This window comes from Helianthus annuus, chromosome 8, assembly GCF_002127325.2.
Source record: "Helianthus annuus cultivar XRQ/B chromosome 8, HanXRQr2.0-SUNRISE, whole genome shotgun sequence".
Lineage (NCBI taxonomy): Eukaryota > Viridiplantae > Streptophyta > Magnoliopsida > Asterales > Asteraceae > Helianthus > Helianthus annuus.
In genome coordinates this window covers 131782475-131799676 of record NC_035440.2, presented here as the reverse complement: position 1 = coordinate 131799676, position 17202 = coordinate 131782475, and the positions used below count along the sequence as shown (strand labels likewise).

Sequence of the window (17202 nt, the reverse complement as noted above, 5' to 3'; positions counted from 1 at the left end):
TCTCTGAGGTAGATCCCTTGTCAGATGGTGATGATGCCTTGGAAGAATTTTGTTCAGTTTGCATAATTTCAGATTTTTCTATGTTCTTATTTTTTGCAAACTCTACATTTGATTCTTTTTCAATAACAGCGGTTTCATTTTTCATATCACTACCTTGAACAAAATTAATCTTTTTAACAAAAGTTTGATTTTTGCCCTTTGGAGGTGAATTTTTATTTTTCAAAGATTCCCTGTTATTGTTCTTCCTAGCATCACCACTCTCAGACCCCTCACCTTGACTTGATGTAGATGCAAAACTACTTGGTGCGGTTGACATATAGTCTGCTAGCTCATCTTCATCAGGGAGGAAAGAATAGTCATGACTAAGAGGAGGTGGGACTTCATTAAAGCCCTGGAAGCCCACAGTGGTCTTATCATTACTCTTCTTTAACCTACCCATCATGTGTTTCATAACAAAAGACGAGTCTCTGAATTGACTTAATTTCTGTTCAAGTTCAATAATTTTGAGTTGTGCATCTGACAACTCTTTGCATTTTTCAGAATTCTCTTTTGTTTTCTCAGCCATCATTTCGTGAGCTAAGTCTATTACTTGAAGTTTTTCGTTTAATTTGCATGTTAAAGGTTCAATTTCACTTTCATAACCTTTTATCTTCTTCAAGTATAGAGATTCATTTCTTTTAGCAAAAAAGTTTGACTCTTTTATGCTAGACATCTTGCTCACCAGACTTTGATTTTGAGCTGACAATCTGGCAACCTCACCCTGTAGTTCACAACACCTCAAACATACAGAATTAGATTGTACCTCTTTCTCATGAACTTCTGTGGTTTGATCAGCAACAACCTGTTCAGCTTCACTCTCTTTCTCTACTTCAGCATCCACTTTTGCTTCAGCATTCTCCACTTGAGATTCAGCATCACTCACACTAGTTTCAGCCTCATCAACTGGCACTATCTCTGCCATGAATGCCTGAGTGGCGCATTCATTTCCCTGATATCGCTTTTGTAATGCATCCCACATATCCTTTGAATTTGTGTACTTTGTGAAGGTATGCTTGATGCTATCAGGTAAGGATGACTTTATTGCAGCTAAAGCTCTCTTTTCAGCTTCATACACTTTCTTATCAGCCTCATTCATGTTCACGTAGTCTGTTCTACGTCGTCTGTATAGTAACGAACATTCCGGAACTTGATCATAAGTTAAACATACCCTAAATAACCTTTACATAGCTTAGAAATAGGCTTTGAGGGGTTCGGTGTGCTAAAATAAACTTTATTGATCAATAGGGACTAAAAGCGTAAAAAGTGCACAAGTTTGCATTTTCGCGCATATCTTACGTTCTGAATATATCTGGACACCCAAAAATTTATGTAATCATTAAAATACTTTATTTTAGTGATTGGCATGATAAAATTCCATTCGTCGCTCAATTTGGATCGTACACGCGTTCGTTACGACTTCCGTCGTAATTAACCGAACAACGCAACCGTACGACCAAACGAGCCGACATCCGAGATATTTTTGAGCACATTTTAAGTTCCCTATACTTTAACTTCATTTTAGAGCTTTGAAATGGGGTTAACGGGGCTTAAACGTGTGAAAATGCATCGAAACCAAGTTTTGGGGCTTCAGGGGCTAAATTGTCGTTTTATGAAAGTTGCTGGTCTGCAGGTCCCTTGCGGACCGTATGGTCATGTGCTTACGGTCCGTAAGCAGTCCCCAGATCAGCAGAATGGCAGAAACATTGAATCTGGTCATTTCCACTTGTTCCAATGGTTTTGATCCATGGTTTTTCATGCTATGGGCTGGTTTGTGTGGTGAACAAGTCCCCCAATCCTTCTTTGACAATTGTATGGCCTAGATCATTCCCTCCTTGCCAAGAAATGATCCTAACGGTTTGCGAAAAACTATATAAGGCCATGTCCCTCATTCATTTCCCTCAGATTTGATATGAGATTTCTCTAAGTGGTTGTGATTATTCACTACCTACATGAGAATACTTAGAATCAAATCTATTTGGACCCTTTATAAGTCCTCTTTCGTTCTTTTACCGCTTTCTAGCTTAAAAGTCAAACTCTGTTTGATTTTCAGCTTTGACCACGAGATGGTCAATGAGAAGTTCGTTTGAACTTCGCAACGTGAGCGTAATCACGATGGTTATAGTCCCTTGTGACTATACCTACTGATTACCACGTTGACTAGGCATAGTGACGAGTCGTAGTTTCGGTCAAAATGCGCATTTAAGCGTATTTTACAACCAAACTACTCTTGGTATCAAAACACTTTGTTTTGATATCAAAACCTATTTTCTAACTTAGTTAAGCATGTTTTAACATGCTTAGCTCGTCACTTTTAGTTTAGTGCTTGTTTAGAGTCGTAAGTCAAGCGGTCTAAACCACCGCTTAGACTTTCGAACTCGACCCGTTTGGTCGATCTTTAGGATCCGACCAAGCATGTTTAGTGACCATAGTTGTATAGGGAATAACCTTCCGAGGTTATACCTTATGGTCACCTAGTTTAAGTAGTTGTATGATAGGTAGATTATATGCCTTAGGTAAATTACCAAAATGCCCTTTTCATGCATAATTGGATTTTAAGCATATGTAACCCAAACATTTGTCACATAACTGATTATGCAACATAAATAAACATGTTAGGGCATATAATACTTGTCATAGGACTAGTTAGACGTCTCGAACGTGTTTTATGCGAACGACGCGTTAAAGTAGCGTAAGCTACCTAAACGGGTCGTAACGGGTCGAAAGCACTTAGGTTAGGTTCCGATTTAGAATGTAGGCTTTGTTAAACCATATCACATGAGTTCCAACACTCATTTGGTTTACAAGACCTCATTTTGTCTGATCTTCTGATTTAGGTGTTTATTGTTTGACTAGTGATCCGATTATTAGGTGCTGCTTGAGTTTCCTTGGTTTGATTGAGCTTGTTGAGTTCTTTAGATTGAGGATACTTTGCACTTCGATGTGAGTACATAGTTCCCGTATTTTACTATTTTCAATTGTTTTGGGGTGATTCATATGTACAAAATGATTTCAAGGTTTAAACGATGATTTCAAAAACGATTAAGATGGTTTATACTAAACTAATAACAATTTCAATAAAGTGAACAAAACTTGTTGGTTGTAGTTACATAACGAATGACATTCATTAATTTTGGCCGAACCGACCAGTATTAGGTTATGGTACCATAGGATCTGACAAATCCCGTTATCAGACTACACCCATGGTTATGTGTGGGGGGTTATGTAGGTAACGACCGAATCTGTGATTGTTAACTTACCCTTTGGTGGTTTGTTAATACGAGAAGCGAGATAGTCGAGTCACGAAGGTTTGAATGTTATTAGCGAGACGACCAAAAGTAGTTTCACTATTAAAACGAATACGATTTTGGGACGAGTTAAACGATTTGAGACGACTTAAACGAGATAAACGATTTGGATAAACGATTGGTTTTGGGTAGTGATTAGATAATGGGACGGGTGTAGTATGATAGAATCATGGTAGATACGCTGCTGGTACATCTTATATATAAGTGCTTCTATCATATTACATTGCGTGTCGTTATTTAGTTCACTTGGGAAAACGATTTGAAACGATGTCACACAAAGAGGTTTTCGAAATGATATAAACCATACGAGTTTTATTAACGAGATTTTTACGAGATGTTTTACAATTTTGGTCTACTAAAACAAATGTTTTTGGGTTAAGAATCATGGCTACAAAATTTCATAAACTATAACCAATTCGATTTGAGTTGGTTAATTATGTTGCAATACCCTTTTCAAAACAAGGTTTGTACTTTCGACTCTTGTAGTCTAACGAGGTACTGCAACATATAAACGAGCCATGAATCCGACACTCTCACAAAACCTATGTACTCACCAGCATTTCTTTGCTAACTTTATTTTTACATATGTTTCAGGTGGTATTGCTTGATGTTGCTTGCTAGGAAGCTTGTATCACATAGGACCTGGACGAGGCCTTAGTGACTTAAAAACAGTTATAAACAATGTGTAGTTTGCTTGTTTTGGTCTAAAGACAATGTACATTACATAATAATTCAATAAAACGAAACATTTAGTTACCATGGTTGTGGAACAATAATTCTGTTGCAACACTCCCCGACGTTTCCGCCACGGTTTGTTGTTTTAACGTGGTCGGGGTGTGACATCCGGAGGAATAGGGTTGATTTCCATCCTTTCCCTATACTGGGCAATATGCTCCTTAGGATCCGTGGTTCCATCATAAAGCTTCATGTTGGGGGTCTGAAATCTTTTCGGGATTTCAGCATCACAAATAGATGCGCAAACCGGGATATCCTGTGGCTGTCCTGGGATACTTTGGGAATTGGCTGGACCACCCCAGGCACACTGGATATCATGTCCTTTAGTTTCTGAAGTTCCCTAGATAATGCTGATGTTACACCTGCATCCTGCAAAGATCCAACACTGTTAATAGCAAGAGTATTATTATTATTATTAGGTACATTACCGATCTGAGGATTCTGGCCATATCCTGAAGCATATCCTGAACTTCTCATAGTTGACACTCTAACTGAAGAGGGTATCTCAGGAGTATGATTCTAGGAATGGCTAGGCACAATATTTCCCCGGTTATCCTCAGTATAAACTGCAGAACTGAAGTTCAAAGCCCTGGGTTGCAAGGGAGTGACAGTATCCTCAACGGGCCTGCTTGAGCTGGATTTCAAGAGTTGTATTTCTCTTAAAATCATTCGGTTGGTCTCCTGTTGTTGCCTCATCTGTTCCTGTACACTACCAAACAAGGTTAGAATTTCTTCATTAGAGGCCAGAACAGGGGCAGATCCCTGAATACTCCGAGTAAGTATAATATCCTGAGGCTGCGAGGAGGCTTGCATCCTTGGAGGAGGTGGAGGAAACACCGAACCAATTGTTGCAGAGGTTGTAGCAGACACGGTGGAAGAGCTCATGTTTGATCTCGAGGCCATTGAAAATAATGTAGCAAAAAGTTTTGAAAATAGAAAACCAAGTAATGATTTTGCAAAATCTTTTAGTAAAAATAGCACTACTTGCCCCACGGTGGGCGTCAAATTGTTTTGGTCAAAAATTACCTAAGCAATTTAGTGATTAAATTAGTTAAGTGAGATAGTGTGCTAAGAATCTGTGTTGTAAATATGCTGAATTTATTACTTGCTAAAACAGTTTCAGGATATAGCTCAGGATATCGAGCAATATCTATGATCAAACAATGAGCGAAAAGTAAAGGGGGTGACACGAGATATACGACGAAAGCCCTTGATCAATCTAGATCGCCGGCACACAACCTCGGGAGATACAGTGCAGGATATTGATCAGATCGCTAAGTGTTACAATGCTTTTTTGTGAAAGTGAGAGTTGCGAGAGAGTTGAAGTGTTAGAGAGCAGTGAGTGTTGTGGCCTATTCAATCTGATTTATCCATCTATTTATAGCTAATAAACGAAAACAAAATCTCCTATAAATGGGGGATGCCTTCGAATATTCCTTAGTAGACGTTGGAGACCAGGTAAAGCGGGTTCGACGTCCTTCTTCGAACAACTTAGAGCGAGTCTTCCGGGGAAAAGGTCTTCATGAACGTTGCAAGCTTGGACTCGCGCTCCTGCACATAATCCGTTAGTGATCCTCATGATACCATTCAGGATGTTACCAATATCCTGAATCAGCATCCCGGGCATGAACAAATTTCACATAATCAAGATATAACTTAGGATATTATCCAAAATATGGGCTCAGAATTTCACCCATAACAACTGGGTTCCCATGAACCCACTTAGTTTGGACATTTTAGTGAGATACTATATAGAATTTGTAGAATTTTTAGTAAAAACATATATAGAAACCCTTTGGAAAAAAATCATGGATCCACCTGTGTAGAGGTGTACATAACCTGGTTTTTTGAATACCCGGGTTTGGGTATATACCTGGGTTCGGGTATATACCCGAGTACGGAAATGATCGGGTATTGGTTTTCCGGGTATTGGTAATACCGGGGTCGGGTTCGAGTTTTGGCCTAGAAAACCATACCTGGTGTCCTAGGTTCGGGTTCTCTATACTCGGGTATTAAAATTCCCTATTACGGGTATAAAAAAATCCGATTTCCAGGTCGGGTATTAGAGATCCCTATAGGGGTATGCAAAAAACCCGGTGCGGGTATGCGGAAAACCCGATATCGTGGCCTTTTTATTTCACTTTTTTTTTGTATTTTTATGTTTCCAACTCCATTTTTGAGTTTATAAACTTTAACACTTATAACATAACTTCCAATATATTAGAAAGCTTAAACATATTACAAGATTACATATCATAATATTGCATAACTAATCGGATATGAAAAACCCGGTGCGGATATTAAAAAAAAACCCGGGTATGGGTATTGTAAAACCCGGGTACGAGTATTAACAAAACCCGATATAGATAAAACCCGAGTATAAATCGGGTTGAAAAAACCCAGGTTCGGGATCTCACAACAAATACCATACTCGGACCCTACCCTACGGGTTCGGGACCAAGTTCGAGTTTACAATACCTGGTTTTTATAAACCGGAGTCCGAGGATTTTTTTCGGGTTCGGGTCCGAGTTCGAGTTTTTTGTGCACCTCTATGCCTGAGTTATAACCTAAAACCAATTTGGAAGGATATACAAGTTTTGGTCGCACATCATGGGACGGTTACGCAGAAACTTCCAAAGAAATTCAAATTCGTTCTTAAAAACACTAAAGGTGCGTTTGGTTCACGGAATGTTTTTGAATTTGAATTGGAATTTAAATATTCCAATAGGAATTGAAAATTGTTGGAATTGGAATCTCAATTCCATTTTTGATGTGTATGGTTGTCAAATGAATTAGAATCTATCACCCCGGCCCTCACCAGCCCTGCTTCGGGTTGAAACAGTACGGGCCGAAAAGGTTTGGGCCAAACAGTACGGGTTGAAACGGTTCAGGTCGAAATGGTTCGTGTCCGAATGGTACGGGTAACGGGTTGAAAAGGTTCCGACCAAAACGGCTCGTGTCAAAATGATTCGGTCGAAACGGTTCAAAACGAAACGGTACGAATGGAAACAGTAGGGGTCGCCTCAAAACGGTTCGAGTCGAAACGTTACGGGTTGAAACAATTTGAATCAGAACGGTTCGGATCGATATGGTATAGGTCGAAACGGTTAGGATCGAAATGGTACGGATTAACGGATCGTATCGAAATGGTACGAATCGAAACCGTTCGGGTCGAAGCGGTTTCGATCGAAACGGTATGAATCGAAACCATTCGGGTTGGAACCCATTTGGGTCAAAACAGTTCGAATCGGAAACGTACGGATGGAAAGAGTAAGGGTCGCGTCAAAACGGTTCAAGTCAAAACGGTGTTGGTCGAAACGGTCGAAAATTCCAATGAATTTACTTTAATTCCTTCACATATAGGAAAGATTTTGAATTCCTTTAGTTGAAGGAGTTTTAAGAAATTAATGCCAAATTCCAATTCTAATTCCATTGTCAACCAAACACATAAACATTGGAATTGAGATTTCAATTCTAACAAATTCTGTGAACCAAACATCTTAAGAGATGAGAGATAGAATTTAGATTCTAGTTCCATTGAATTCCTACAAACCAAACGAGAGATAGAATTTAGATTCTAGTTCCATTGAATTCCTACAAACCAAACGCAATCTCAAATTATTCAATCTGACAGCATAGCATGATTTGCAATTCTTAGTGGGTATCCGATCAACTATATGGGAATATGTTTCTGCAAATTCGTTGGTTTAATAAACATATCCAACAAGAACTTTATCTATATACCCTTCACTAGGTTACAGGAAATCGAGTGCAACCATGAGTTGGCCTTTTGTGAGCTAGCTGTCTTTGGTGTAAAAATAACGGATCAGACTACCTAACTAGCATCTCAAAACATCACAATGACATGTCGACTACATACAGGATATTGACGTTTGTCAAACTCGTCATGCTTAAACTGAGCCCAGATTTTTAGCTTGTTTCGGCTTGGCCTGTGAACAACCCTAGTGTAATCATGGACATATACCCAAAAAGCTAGACTTGTAAAAGAAAACATGGCTTCTATTTTGTTAAACTCTGGAGGATATGAATCTATGTGATTCCATCAAGCGACTTCAATCCCCGCTTGTACTGGTTTCATATGTGAGATAATACATTATATTTTAATTCCTACTCGTTTCAGAACCCCACACTTTTTAAAAAAACTGAAATTTAGAAAACCATATTCAAGCGGGAAATATCCGTATAGACATCATTTCATAACCCCATCCATATACACATAGTTGAAAACATAAACCACGATTACTTAAGAAAACATGAAACTGTACTCTTACGATTGCATTGCCATCAAACTCCGAAAATCAACTAGCAGCAGCACTGCCTTGAAGAAGACCATCACGTATCTGAGTAGCCACATCACGAACAGCACCAGGTCCATGAGGAATAAACACAGCAGACGATTTGGATGCAGCCCCAATTTCCTTCATGGTGTCAAAATACTGAGTCACTAGAACCATGTCCATCACGTCTTTAGCCGTCGTCCCAGGCACATTGACCGAGAAACCCAACACACTGTCTCTTAACCCATCCACAATCGCTTGTCGTTGGCGCGCAATACCCAAACCAGACAGGTATTTCGACTCAGCCTCACCCTCAGCTCTCTTGATTTGTAGAATTTTTTCAGCCTCGGCTTTCTCAGTAGCCGCCACCCTTAGCCTTGCAGCTGCAAAATAACTGAGTCAGATGGGTTCCATCAAATGGGTCACGTTTTGGTTCTGGTCAAATTGGGTTGACCCAAAACAATTATGTCCAAGTTTTTTAGTTATTTATTAAAACTAGTATTTTTACTCCGCGCGTTGCGGCGAGCACTTGGTTAGTAATGATCTGTTTTTATTACGGTATCAATACGGTATAGCAACAGAAAAAATAATAGTGTAAAACCATGAAAAGAATAACGTCGACACGTTACCATACGTAACTTTATATGAGAAAAGCGAAACCTGGACGTCGTTGATAACCTCCGTAACTTTAAATGCCGTATGCGCGAAAAAATTAATGTCTTTCGCGAAACGTCAACATGCGTACTTTCATATAAGAAAAACGAAACCCCTTGACGTCGTTGATAATCCTCGTAACTTTAGATAAAAAGCAAAACCACCGTACGCATGAAAAAATTTAACGTGTTCGGATAAAAAGATTATAATTAAGCCAATAAAAAAACCGAACTTTGGAAAATAGAAGAAAATAAAAGTTAAATACAAAAATAAATGATTTTGAAGAAGCAGAAAAGGCCTCTTTGCAAATTAAGAAACTTGATATAAATATAAAAAATATTATGGTAAAATTGTGAAAACAAAAATGTTTCATGTAGCTAGAAGTTGTTAAATATATAGTATCATTAGTGTGTAAATATGCTTACAATAGTTATATTATTTTAATAACGATTTTTTAATGAATAAAAAGGACGTTTTATTTGTTAAAAATACATTTTGGGTGACTTTCACCAGTTTTTGACCCATTTCCTTACGATATAAATGCGTTAAATGAAGATGGGATGATAATCGTGAGATGCGTAGATAACAAGCTTTACCTGCATTGATCTCGTTCATTGCTCTCTTCACATGCTCATCGGGCTCGATATCAACAATCAAAGTCTGAACAATCTCAAAACCATACGCAGACATTGCCTATAACAGAAACATGTCACAAGCAATTCAAGATCTAAGTAGTTAATGCGGTAAAATATCGGATATCGGTTAAGGACTGATATTTGAGATATCGGTTATCACAATTGTAGCAAGTAGGATAATTTACCTTTTCAAGTTCTTCTTCCACAGCCTTGGCAATCTCATTTTTTTGCTCAAACACATCATCAAGATTAAGCTTTGGAACACTAGCTCTTATAACTAGAAGTTGAGAATAAACGTTCATGTTAGGATACCGACAACATATAAAGATTTAAAACATAAAAGGATATATACCATCAAAAACATAGGCCTGGATTTGGGCCCTTGTGTTGCTGAGTTTGTAGAACGCATCACTCGCCTTATCAGTCAGAGCACGATACTGAATCGAAGCTACAACATTGACAAAAACATTGTCCTGACAAAAACAATATAAAACATTGTTAGAACAGAGTTTTTAAAAAGTAAAAGATTAGCTGCAAATTTGTAAGATACTACACAATTTATCAAATCTTTTTGTTACGATACGCTCGATATAGAATTCCAAACAACTCACTTCTTTAAGTTACTCCTCAACAAAGATCTCAATCTTATACTTGTTCAGAAATCACTACCACTCGACACTCAAGTAGTTATATTTGTTCAGCCAACATAAATTCACATGAAAAAACAGATTCTATCATCAACATAATTAAAGGGCCAACATAATATTCAAAGAGAAAGAAAAGACCTTTGTTTTGGTCTCACACTTGACATCCAACTGCTGAACCCTGAGAGTAAGATGTCCAGCAAGCCGACTTCCAAATATCCAAGGCACGCAATGACAGCCCGGCTCAAGAACATCATCAAACTTCCCAAAAGTCTCCTTTATAGCAACAGTAGATTGATCTACTTGAACCAAACAGAACAAGTTCCCCATGATTTCACACTAAAACCAAGACAACCAAACTCATTAACATGTCTTCCTTCCAACAAAATCACACAATCCCAACCAAACCCACCATCCAAATTAAAATTATAGAACCCCAACAGGCCAACATCACATAAAACAAAATTAATCATGTGAATGAGTGTGAAACTGATCAAACACACGTTCTTGAAAATCTAAATTCAAACCAAATTCAGCATGCAAAACCAAATCATTCACAATAAGATCAAACACAAGTTTACAGTATAATAACCTCAGATCAAGAAAACCCAACTCAAAAAGACAATTTACTGTCATTATCAGTGACTTTGTTCACAGAGACATTTTATCGAACAGCTTGCCTACACTAATCTCACAACAAATTTACACAACTACAACCAGACCCACCATCCCAAATTGAAATTAAAGAACCCCAAGATCACGTAAAACAAAATTAATCATGTGAATTGAGTATGAAATTGATCAAACACACGTTCTTGAATACCTAGATTAGAAAGAAGTTTGTAGTATGACAATTTCAGATCATGAAAGCCCTTAAGAGATTTAGAATTGAATGGGCAAAGAGATGGTTTACCGAATGAGAGGTGGTGCAGCGGAATAGCGTGGTGCCGAAGGTGCTTTGTAGGTGTTATTTATATAGGAAAAAAGGTCATTGTTTAAGTCGTCTTTTGTAATTATTGTTGATGTGGAATTTCGTTGTGATAATGATTTATTTGGTGGAAATTTCGTTGCGGAAATTTTGTGGAAAGTGATATACAAATACAAGATATTTAGATATTTGTGAGTACATTTATATTGGAATATTGTGATGCAATGTGTAGATACAATAGCAAGTTTATTTGGTTAAAAAGGATAGAAAGTGATTTTAACCATCTATTAAGTTAATCAAGGGGCTAAGATTAAATCAGGGAAATTGAAAGAAAGAAAAGAGACGCGTGGGTTTGTTTAACGGCATTCTAGTCAATCCAAGCCAATAGTTTCTCTCTCCTCCAATGCCCCCCATTTTTTAAACGTTAATAACTCTTTCATACGACATTATTTTTTTATAAAACTTGCACCAAAAAACCCAGCGTTTTTTTATCTTTAAAACGAGTATACTATTGCTATATTTTAAAAAAAAAATTTAAACCCAGTTGCGTAAAATGCAATAGAAAAAACCACCAGTTACGTAAAATGCAATGAAAAAAAAAAACCTAAAAAATGACATTTTTCTAAAACGCAATGCACCAAAAACACAAAGAAATGACTTATTTGTAAAACGCAATGGCCAGAAAACACAAAGAAATGTCTTATTTGTAAAACGCAATGCACAAAAAACACATAAAAAGGTGTTTTACCTAAAACGCAATGCACCAAAAACACAAAGAAATGTCTTATTTGTAAAACGCAATGGCCAGAAAACACTTAAAATGTCTGTTTTCTAAAACGCAATGGACTGAAAACACAGAAAAAAGTGTTTTACCTAAAACGCAATGCACCAAAAACACAAAGAAATGTCTTATTTGTAAAACGCAATGGCCAGAAAACACTTAAAAATGACTCATTCTAAAACGCAATGGACTGAAAACACCTAAAAAATGTGTTTTACATAAAACGCAATGACTAAAAACACTTAAAAATGTGTTTTTTTCTAAAACGCAATAGCCAGAAACCACATAAAACTCTCTTATTTATAAAACGCAATGGACACATAAAACTGTCTGTCACTGTGAACTGTCTGAATTGTCTACGAATTACTGTCTTCGAAATGAGCCAATTTCTGGAAAATTAATTTTTCTGATGCGTTTTTAGTACAGCAATTCAACCCCAGCCAGGGGCTGCCGCCCCTGGGGCCCCGCTACCGGGGGCTGCTGCCCCCGGACCCCCGCAAAGATCGTAAAACGCAATGACTAAATCAAAAACCCAGATCGTGAAAATGAAATTAAAGAATTTCTTACATAGATCGAACCCGATTTCTTCATCAATTAACGAAATTTGAATGATAGAAACACTTATCAACGCTCGAATCGAACGAATCGAGTGATTATCTCCAAAATCACCGGAAAAACCGAGATTTTTTTATGAAATTAAACTGGGTTTTCTTCAAAAAAAAAGCTGAAGAACACGTTGATCGGGTTCTGAATCATTGATTGGTGATAAAAATCGCACTATAATGTAGTGATTATTGAGATAGAAAGTGAAGAAATAGTTGAAGATTGTGGGTTTTGAAAATGGTGGGTTTTTGAATTTACTGGGTTTTGAAAAAGGAAGAAGAAGGAGTTGGATTGACTAAAATACCCTTTCTCTTTATTTTAAAATTTGTCACATGTCATAATCCTATGGCTTCATATCCTTCCTAGCGAAAATTAACTTCCTATTTGATCTTTTCCCAAGATTTTATATATAATAGTAAAAGATTGATTTTATATATAGTTTAAAGTAAACTAGTAGATGCCCCGCCCGCGTTGCGGGGCGATGGTCGAATAATTCTCAACCAATTAAAAAAAGATTACTATAATTTTGCTAGGAAAAAAAAACAAAAACGATGATAAGACCGTAATTTTGGGCTCAGGGCAAAACTATAATTTTTTAGGACTAATGAGCTAGTGTTAGGCAACTCCTTGACACAAAAAGAATTAAATCGAGTAAACCAATTAAAACATAGTTTTGGTAAAAAAAAAACTAAAACGATGGGAAAAACCTAATTTTTAACCGAGGACCAAATCATAACTTCAATTCGGGGATAAACTGTAAACTAAATGGACCAACGGGAGAGTGCCAGGAACTTGCCGGCACGACTGTAATTTTACACTGGGGGCAAACTTGTAATGTCACTAGGAAAACAAACAAAAACGATGGGGAAAATGTAAATTTAAGTTGAGGGTAAAATCGTAACTTGGTTGTGAGAAAAAAAAAACTAATGGCAAAACTATAAATGTATACGGGGCAAAATCGTAATTTTGAACCGAGGGCAAAATTGGAATTTTTAGCTGGGAGCGAAATCGTAAATTTATTTTTAAGTGGGGTAAAAACATAACTTTGAACTGATGGGAAAATCGTATTTTTAAGGGAAAAAAACTAATGGCAAAACTGTAAATTGAAACGGGGCAAAATCGTAATTTTTAACCGGGGGGCAAAATTGAAATATTTAGCTAGGAGCATAAGCGTAAATTTATTTTTAAGCGAGGGCGAAAACATAATTTCTAACTGATGGCAAAATCGTAATTTTAAAGATGGATAAAATCATAAATTTGTTGGGCCAATAGGGGAGTGCCAGGCAGCTGTCTGGCACTATTGTCCCTGCCGCCCATTTTGCCCAATGAAAGCGCACAACTATTACCGTGTCGGCGGCCGACACTTGGTTTTGTTGTTGTTGAAAATGATAATGTGTACATTTCTAATTTTTTTAACGCAAGAACATGACCCGACATAGCTATAAAACCCAACGAAAAAGTACAATTATACATTTACATCTCTAATATTAAACTTGTACCACTTCTAATTTAAATTATGTAATTTTGATCTACCTTTTAACCATAAAAACGTTATCGCTTTAGTTTCTTCCACCGCTCTTAGCACCGACTTGTTGGTCCCGTTGAATTCTTAATCATTTATATTTCTGTCACATTGTCATTAACATTACCACTACGGTCATCTTTTTTTCCAATCCTTCGAACCATTTGCGTTGCTCACCATTCCAATCATCTGTTGATGCTGACATGAAACAAGTTACAAAGGGTTAGGGAATTTCAACCATACAAGTATGCTCCACCATATGGAGTTAGATACCAAACACTTGACAAGAAGATGATCAACGGACTCTTCAACAAGCCTGTATCTGGAGCACAAACTATCTTGAATTCCCACACCATGGTAAATGAGTGCCACGTTTGCCGGGATCCTATCGAGAGATGCCCTCCAAGACGAATAATTCACTTTCGGTGGTGCCCAACGATTCCAATACGGCCATGCTTCCTTCGTTGTTGGTATTGATATTGTGCATATTTGTTCTCTTATAGCATGCCCTTAAATTTCTTTGTCTTTCAAAGGTATCCATCGCAAGATGCCCGGACCATTCTTAAACTTGAATTTTGATAGTTCTTGCATCAATTTTTTTGTCTGGTGCATAAATATTATAGAATATAAATATATGTTACGTTTTTATAAAAATCAAGAGTAAATTGTCATTTTGGTCCATCTGATTTGACTAAAAATGTCACTTTAGTCTAAATAATTTTTCCTCAAGTGTATCTTTGATGATTCCATTTTTTTGGCATTTTCATCAAACGCCCTAACTCCGTCTAAAAATCTCAGTTAAGTCAGAGTATGCTTTACATTTATCTTTTGTTTTTACCATTTTCATCTAAAACCCTTCTTACATTTTTAATCATTTGCACACACACACACACACACACATATATATATATATAGTGCAATTATTGTAAGAAAACTCATAGTTATTGAGAAAACCAAGGAAACTTTAGCATCCCAACAATTTTCCTTTTGAAAAATTAACACATGTAATATACATACTTTTAAGAGAGAAAAATGCCCGGATAGTCCCTGTGGTTTCGCCTTTTTTCACCTATAGTCCCCAACTTTCTAAAATTACCTGAATAGTCCCCAAGTTTTCATTTTTTGTTCCCGGATAGTCCCTGGGTCTAACTTCAGTTTGTTTTCTCTGTTAAGAGGGTGTGAAATGACAAAAATACCCTTTCCATAAAAGGCCAAACCATAGGGACTATCCGGGCATCTTCTTCATATTTATTTATAAAACCCCACCACCACACTTCATCTTCAACCTCCACCCACCATCACCCTCCTCCACCCTCCACCATCATCGGTTTATAAGATTTGGTGATGTTTTTTTTGTTGATTTTTTTGGTTCATCCAGCAAATTTATTCACAGATCTAAAAATTCTAGGTCAAAATAGATGGGTCACAGCAAACAATTGCTCATTTGTTCCTTTCTGTCGTTCTAGAAATTGAGAAACATCACAAAAACCCTAGCCACTTTATCCTTTTCACACTTTGTCTTCACACACAAAACACCCACAACCATCTTCCTCACAGATCATTTCTCTTTCAGCAGAATCAAACCAGGCTCAGGCCAACCGTCAGCGAAGCTCCGTTGATAGCTGGCAATGCCGATGAAACCCCCATGTTTCCCCAACCTTCTCCTTACCTTAAAATCCACCATTGCAGCTCATTTTTACTCGATTAAAGGACCGACCACCACCATTGGGTGGTGATGAGCGGCGACAGACACCAGGGAGCGAACGAGAGAGAGAGAGAGAGAGAGAGAGAGAGAGAAGTAGAGGAGCAGTCCGGCGACTGACCGTCGGCTGCGGCAGCACATCTTGTTCCGGAAAAATCAACGGCAGTCGCAGGGGTTTTATATCTGCTGACGTCACCTGTTCGAAGAATAATGAAGCTTGTTTTATGATGATGGTGGATTGTTATATATCAGAGGATTCATGGTTGGTTACAATCATTCAAGGTGTTGTCGGTTAAGGTTGGGTTTTGTTTTCTGTTGTCATAATAGAATCGGGTTGGAGAATGGTGGTGTTGGTTGTGTTTAATGATGACAGAGGTGTTTCTGTATATATTTTATAGAGTTGGGTGTGGTGAGGTGTAACACCTCGAAAAATTTCGTCCAATAATGTCTTGACACGTGTCATAAGGTTCCGGTATGTGAAAACAAACTTTAGAGGGACTAAAAGTGACAAACAGTGAAAACTATGGAACGTAAGGGTCCAAAGTGTCAACAATAGATAAATAGACTCTATGATAACCCTACATAATGTTCATAACCTTAAACGGGTGGTTCATGGATCATACGACGCGGAAATTGCACAAAAAGTGAAGTATTGTAAACTATAGGGGCCAAAAGTGTCAACATGTTTAATTTATACCTCTGAGTGAACTTTTGGCAGACCCGAAGCTTTGAGAAGCTAAAATATACTCACTAGAATATGTGGTAAAAATTTCGTGAAGTTTCGTCAACGTATGAGAAAGTTATGGCCAAAACCGTACTTGAGGGACTAAAAGCGTCAACGTCGAATTTCATGGCTTTTCGGTTGAGCGCAAAGTTATCCGAGGACATTACCATGTTGGTAAATGTCCTAAGGTTCTTAAAAACCAAGTTTGGGGGTTTACGAGTCGAAATAAGCAGCCGAAACATCGCATACAAGTTCAGGGACTAAAGCTGTCAAAATGGAAACAAGTTTGGCTGATCAGGGGTCAGGCGACCCGCCTGGTCTGACCCAAGCGGGCCGCGTGGGGCTGCCAGCGACATAATTCGCGAATTTGGGTTATTTGGCTCCGAATTTAAGTGCTAACCAGCTGTATCTCGCCTCCAAAAGCTCCAATGAGATGCCATGCATGCCTAGGACACAGTAACCTCTGAATTCCAGCTTTAAATCAATTCACAAGATCATTTCTTGGGCATTTGCAATTGTAACAAGAAGCTCTCATTTGCAAGAACCTTCAAGACAGATGTCTGGAGCTAATCTGAACGTCAAGGCAACATCCTAGTGTTCACTAAGCATCTATAGGACCTTTGTAAGCTTCT

At 37.8% G+C, this 17202-nt stretch overlaps 1 protein-coding gene across 2 annotated transcripts; it reads right to left on the bottom strand.

Moving 5' to 3' along the window:
• Positions 1–8196: 8196 nt before the first annotated feature.
• On the bottom strand, positions 8197–11378 carry LOC110884711 (hypersensitive-induced response protein-like protein 1). Of its 2 annotated transcripts, none has more exons than XM_022132427.2 (6): positions 11224–11378; positions 10452–10649; positions 10019–10139; positions 9852–9943; positions 9628–9724; positions 8197–8760 (listed from the first exon to the last, which is right to left on the bottom strand). In XM_022132427.2, exons 2-6 carry the CDS (start codon positions 10638–10640, stop codon positions 8399–8401), a joined length of 861 nt encoding a protein of 286 aa, XP_021988119.1. In that variant the 5' UTR covers positions 10641–10649; positions 11224–11378; the 3' UTR covers positions 8197–8398. The 2 variants fall into 2 exon arrangements, with proteins under 2 accessions (XP_021988119.1, XP_021988120.1); XM_022132428.2 differs by having other exon boundaries at positions 11134–11267.
• Between the last annotated feature and the right edge of the window lie 5824 nt (positions 11379–17202).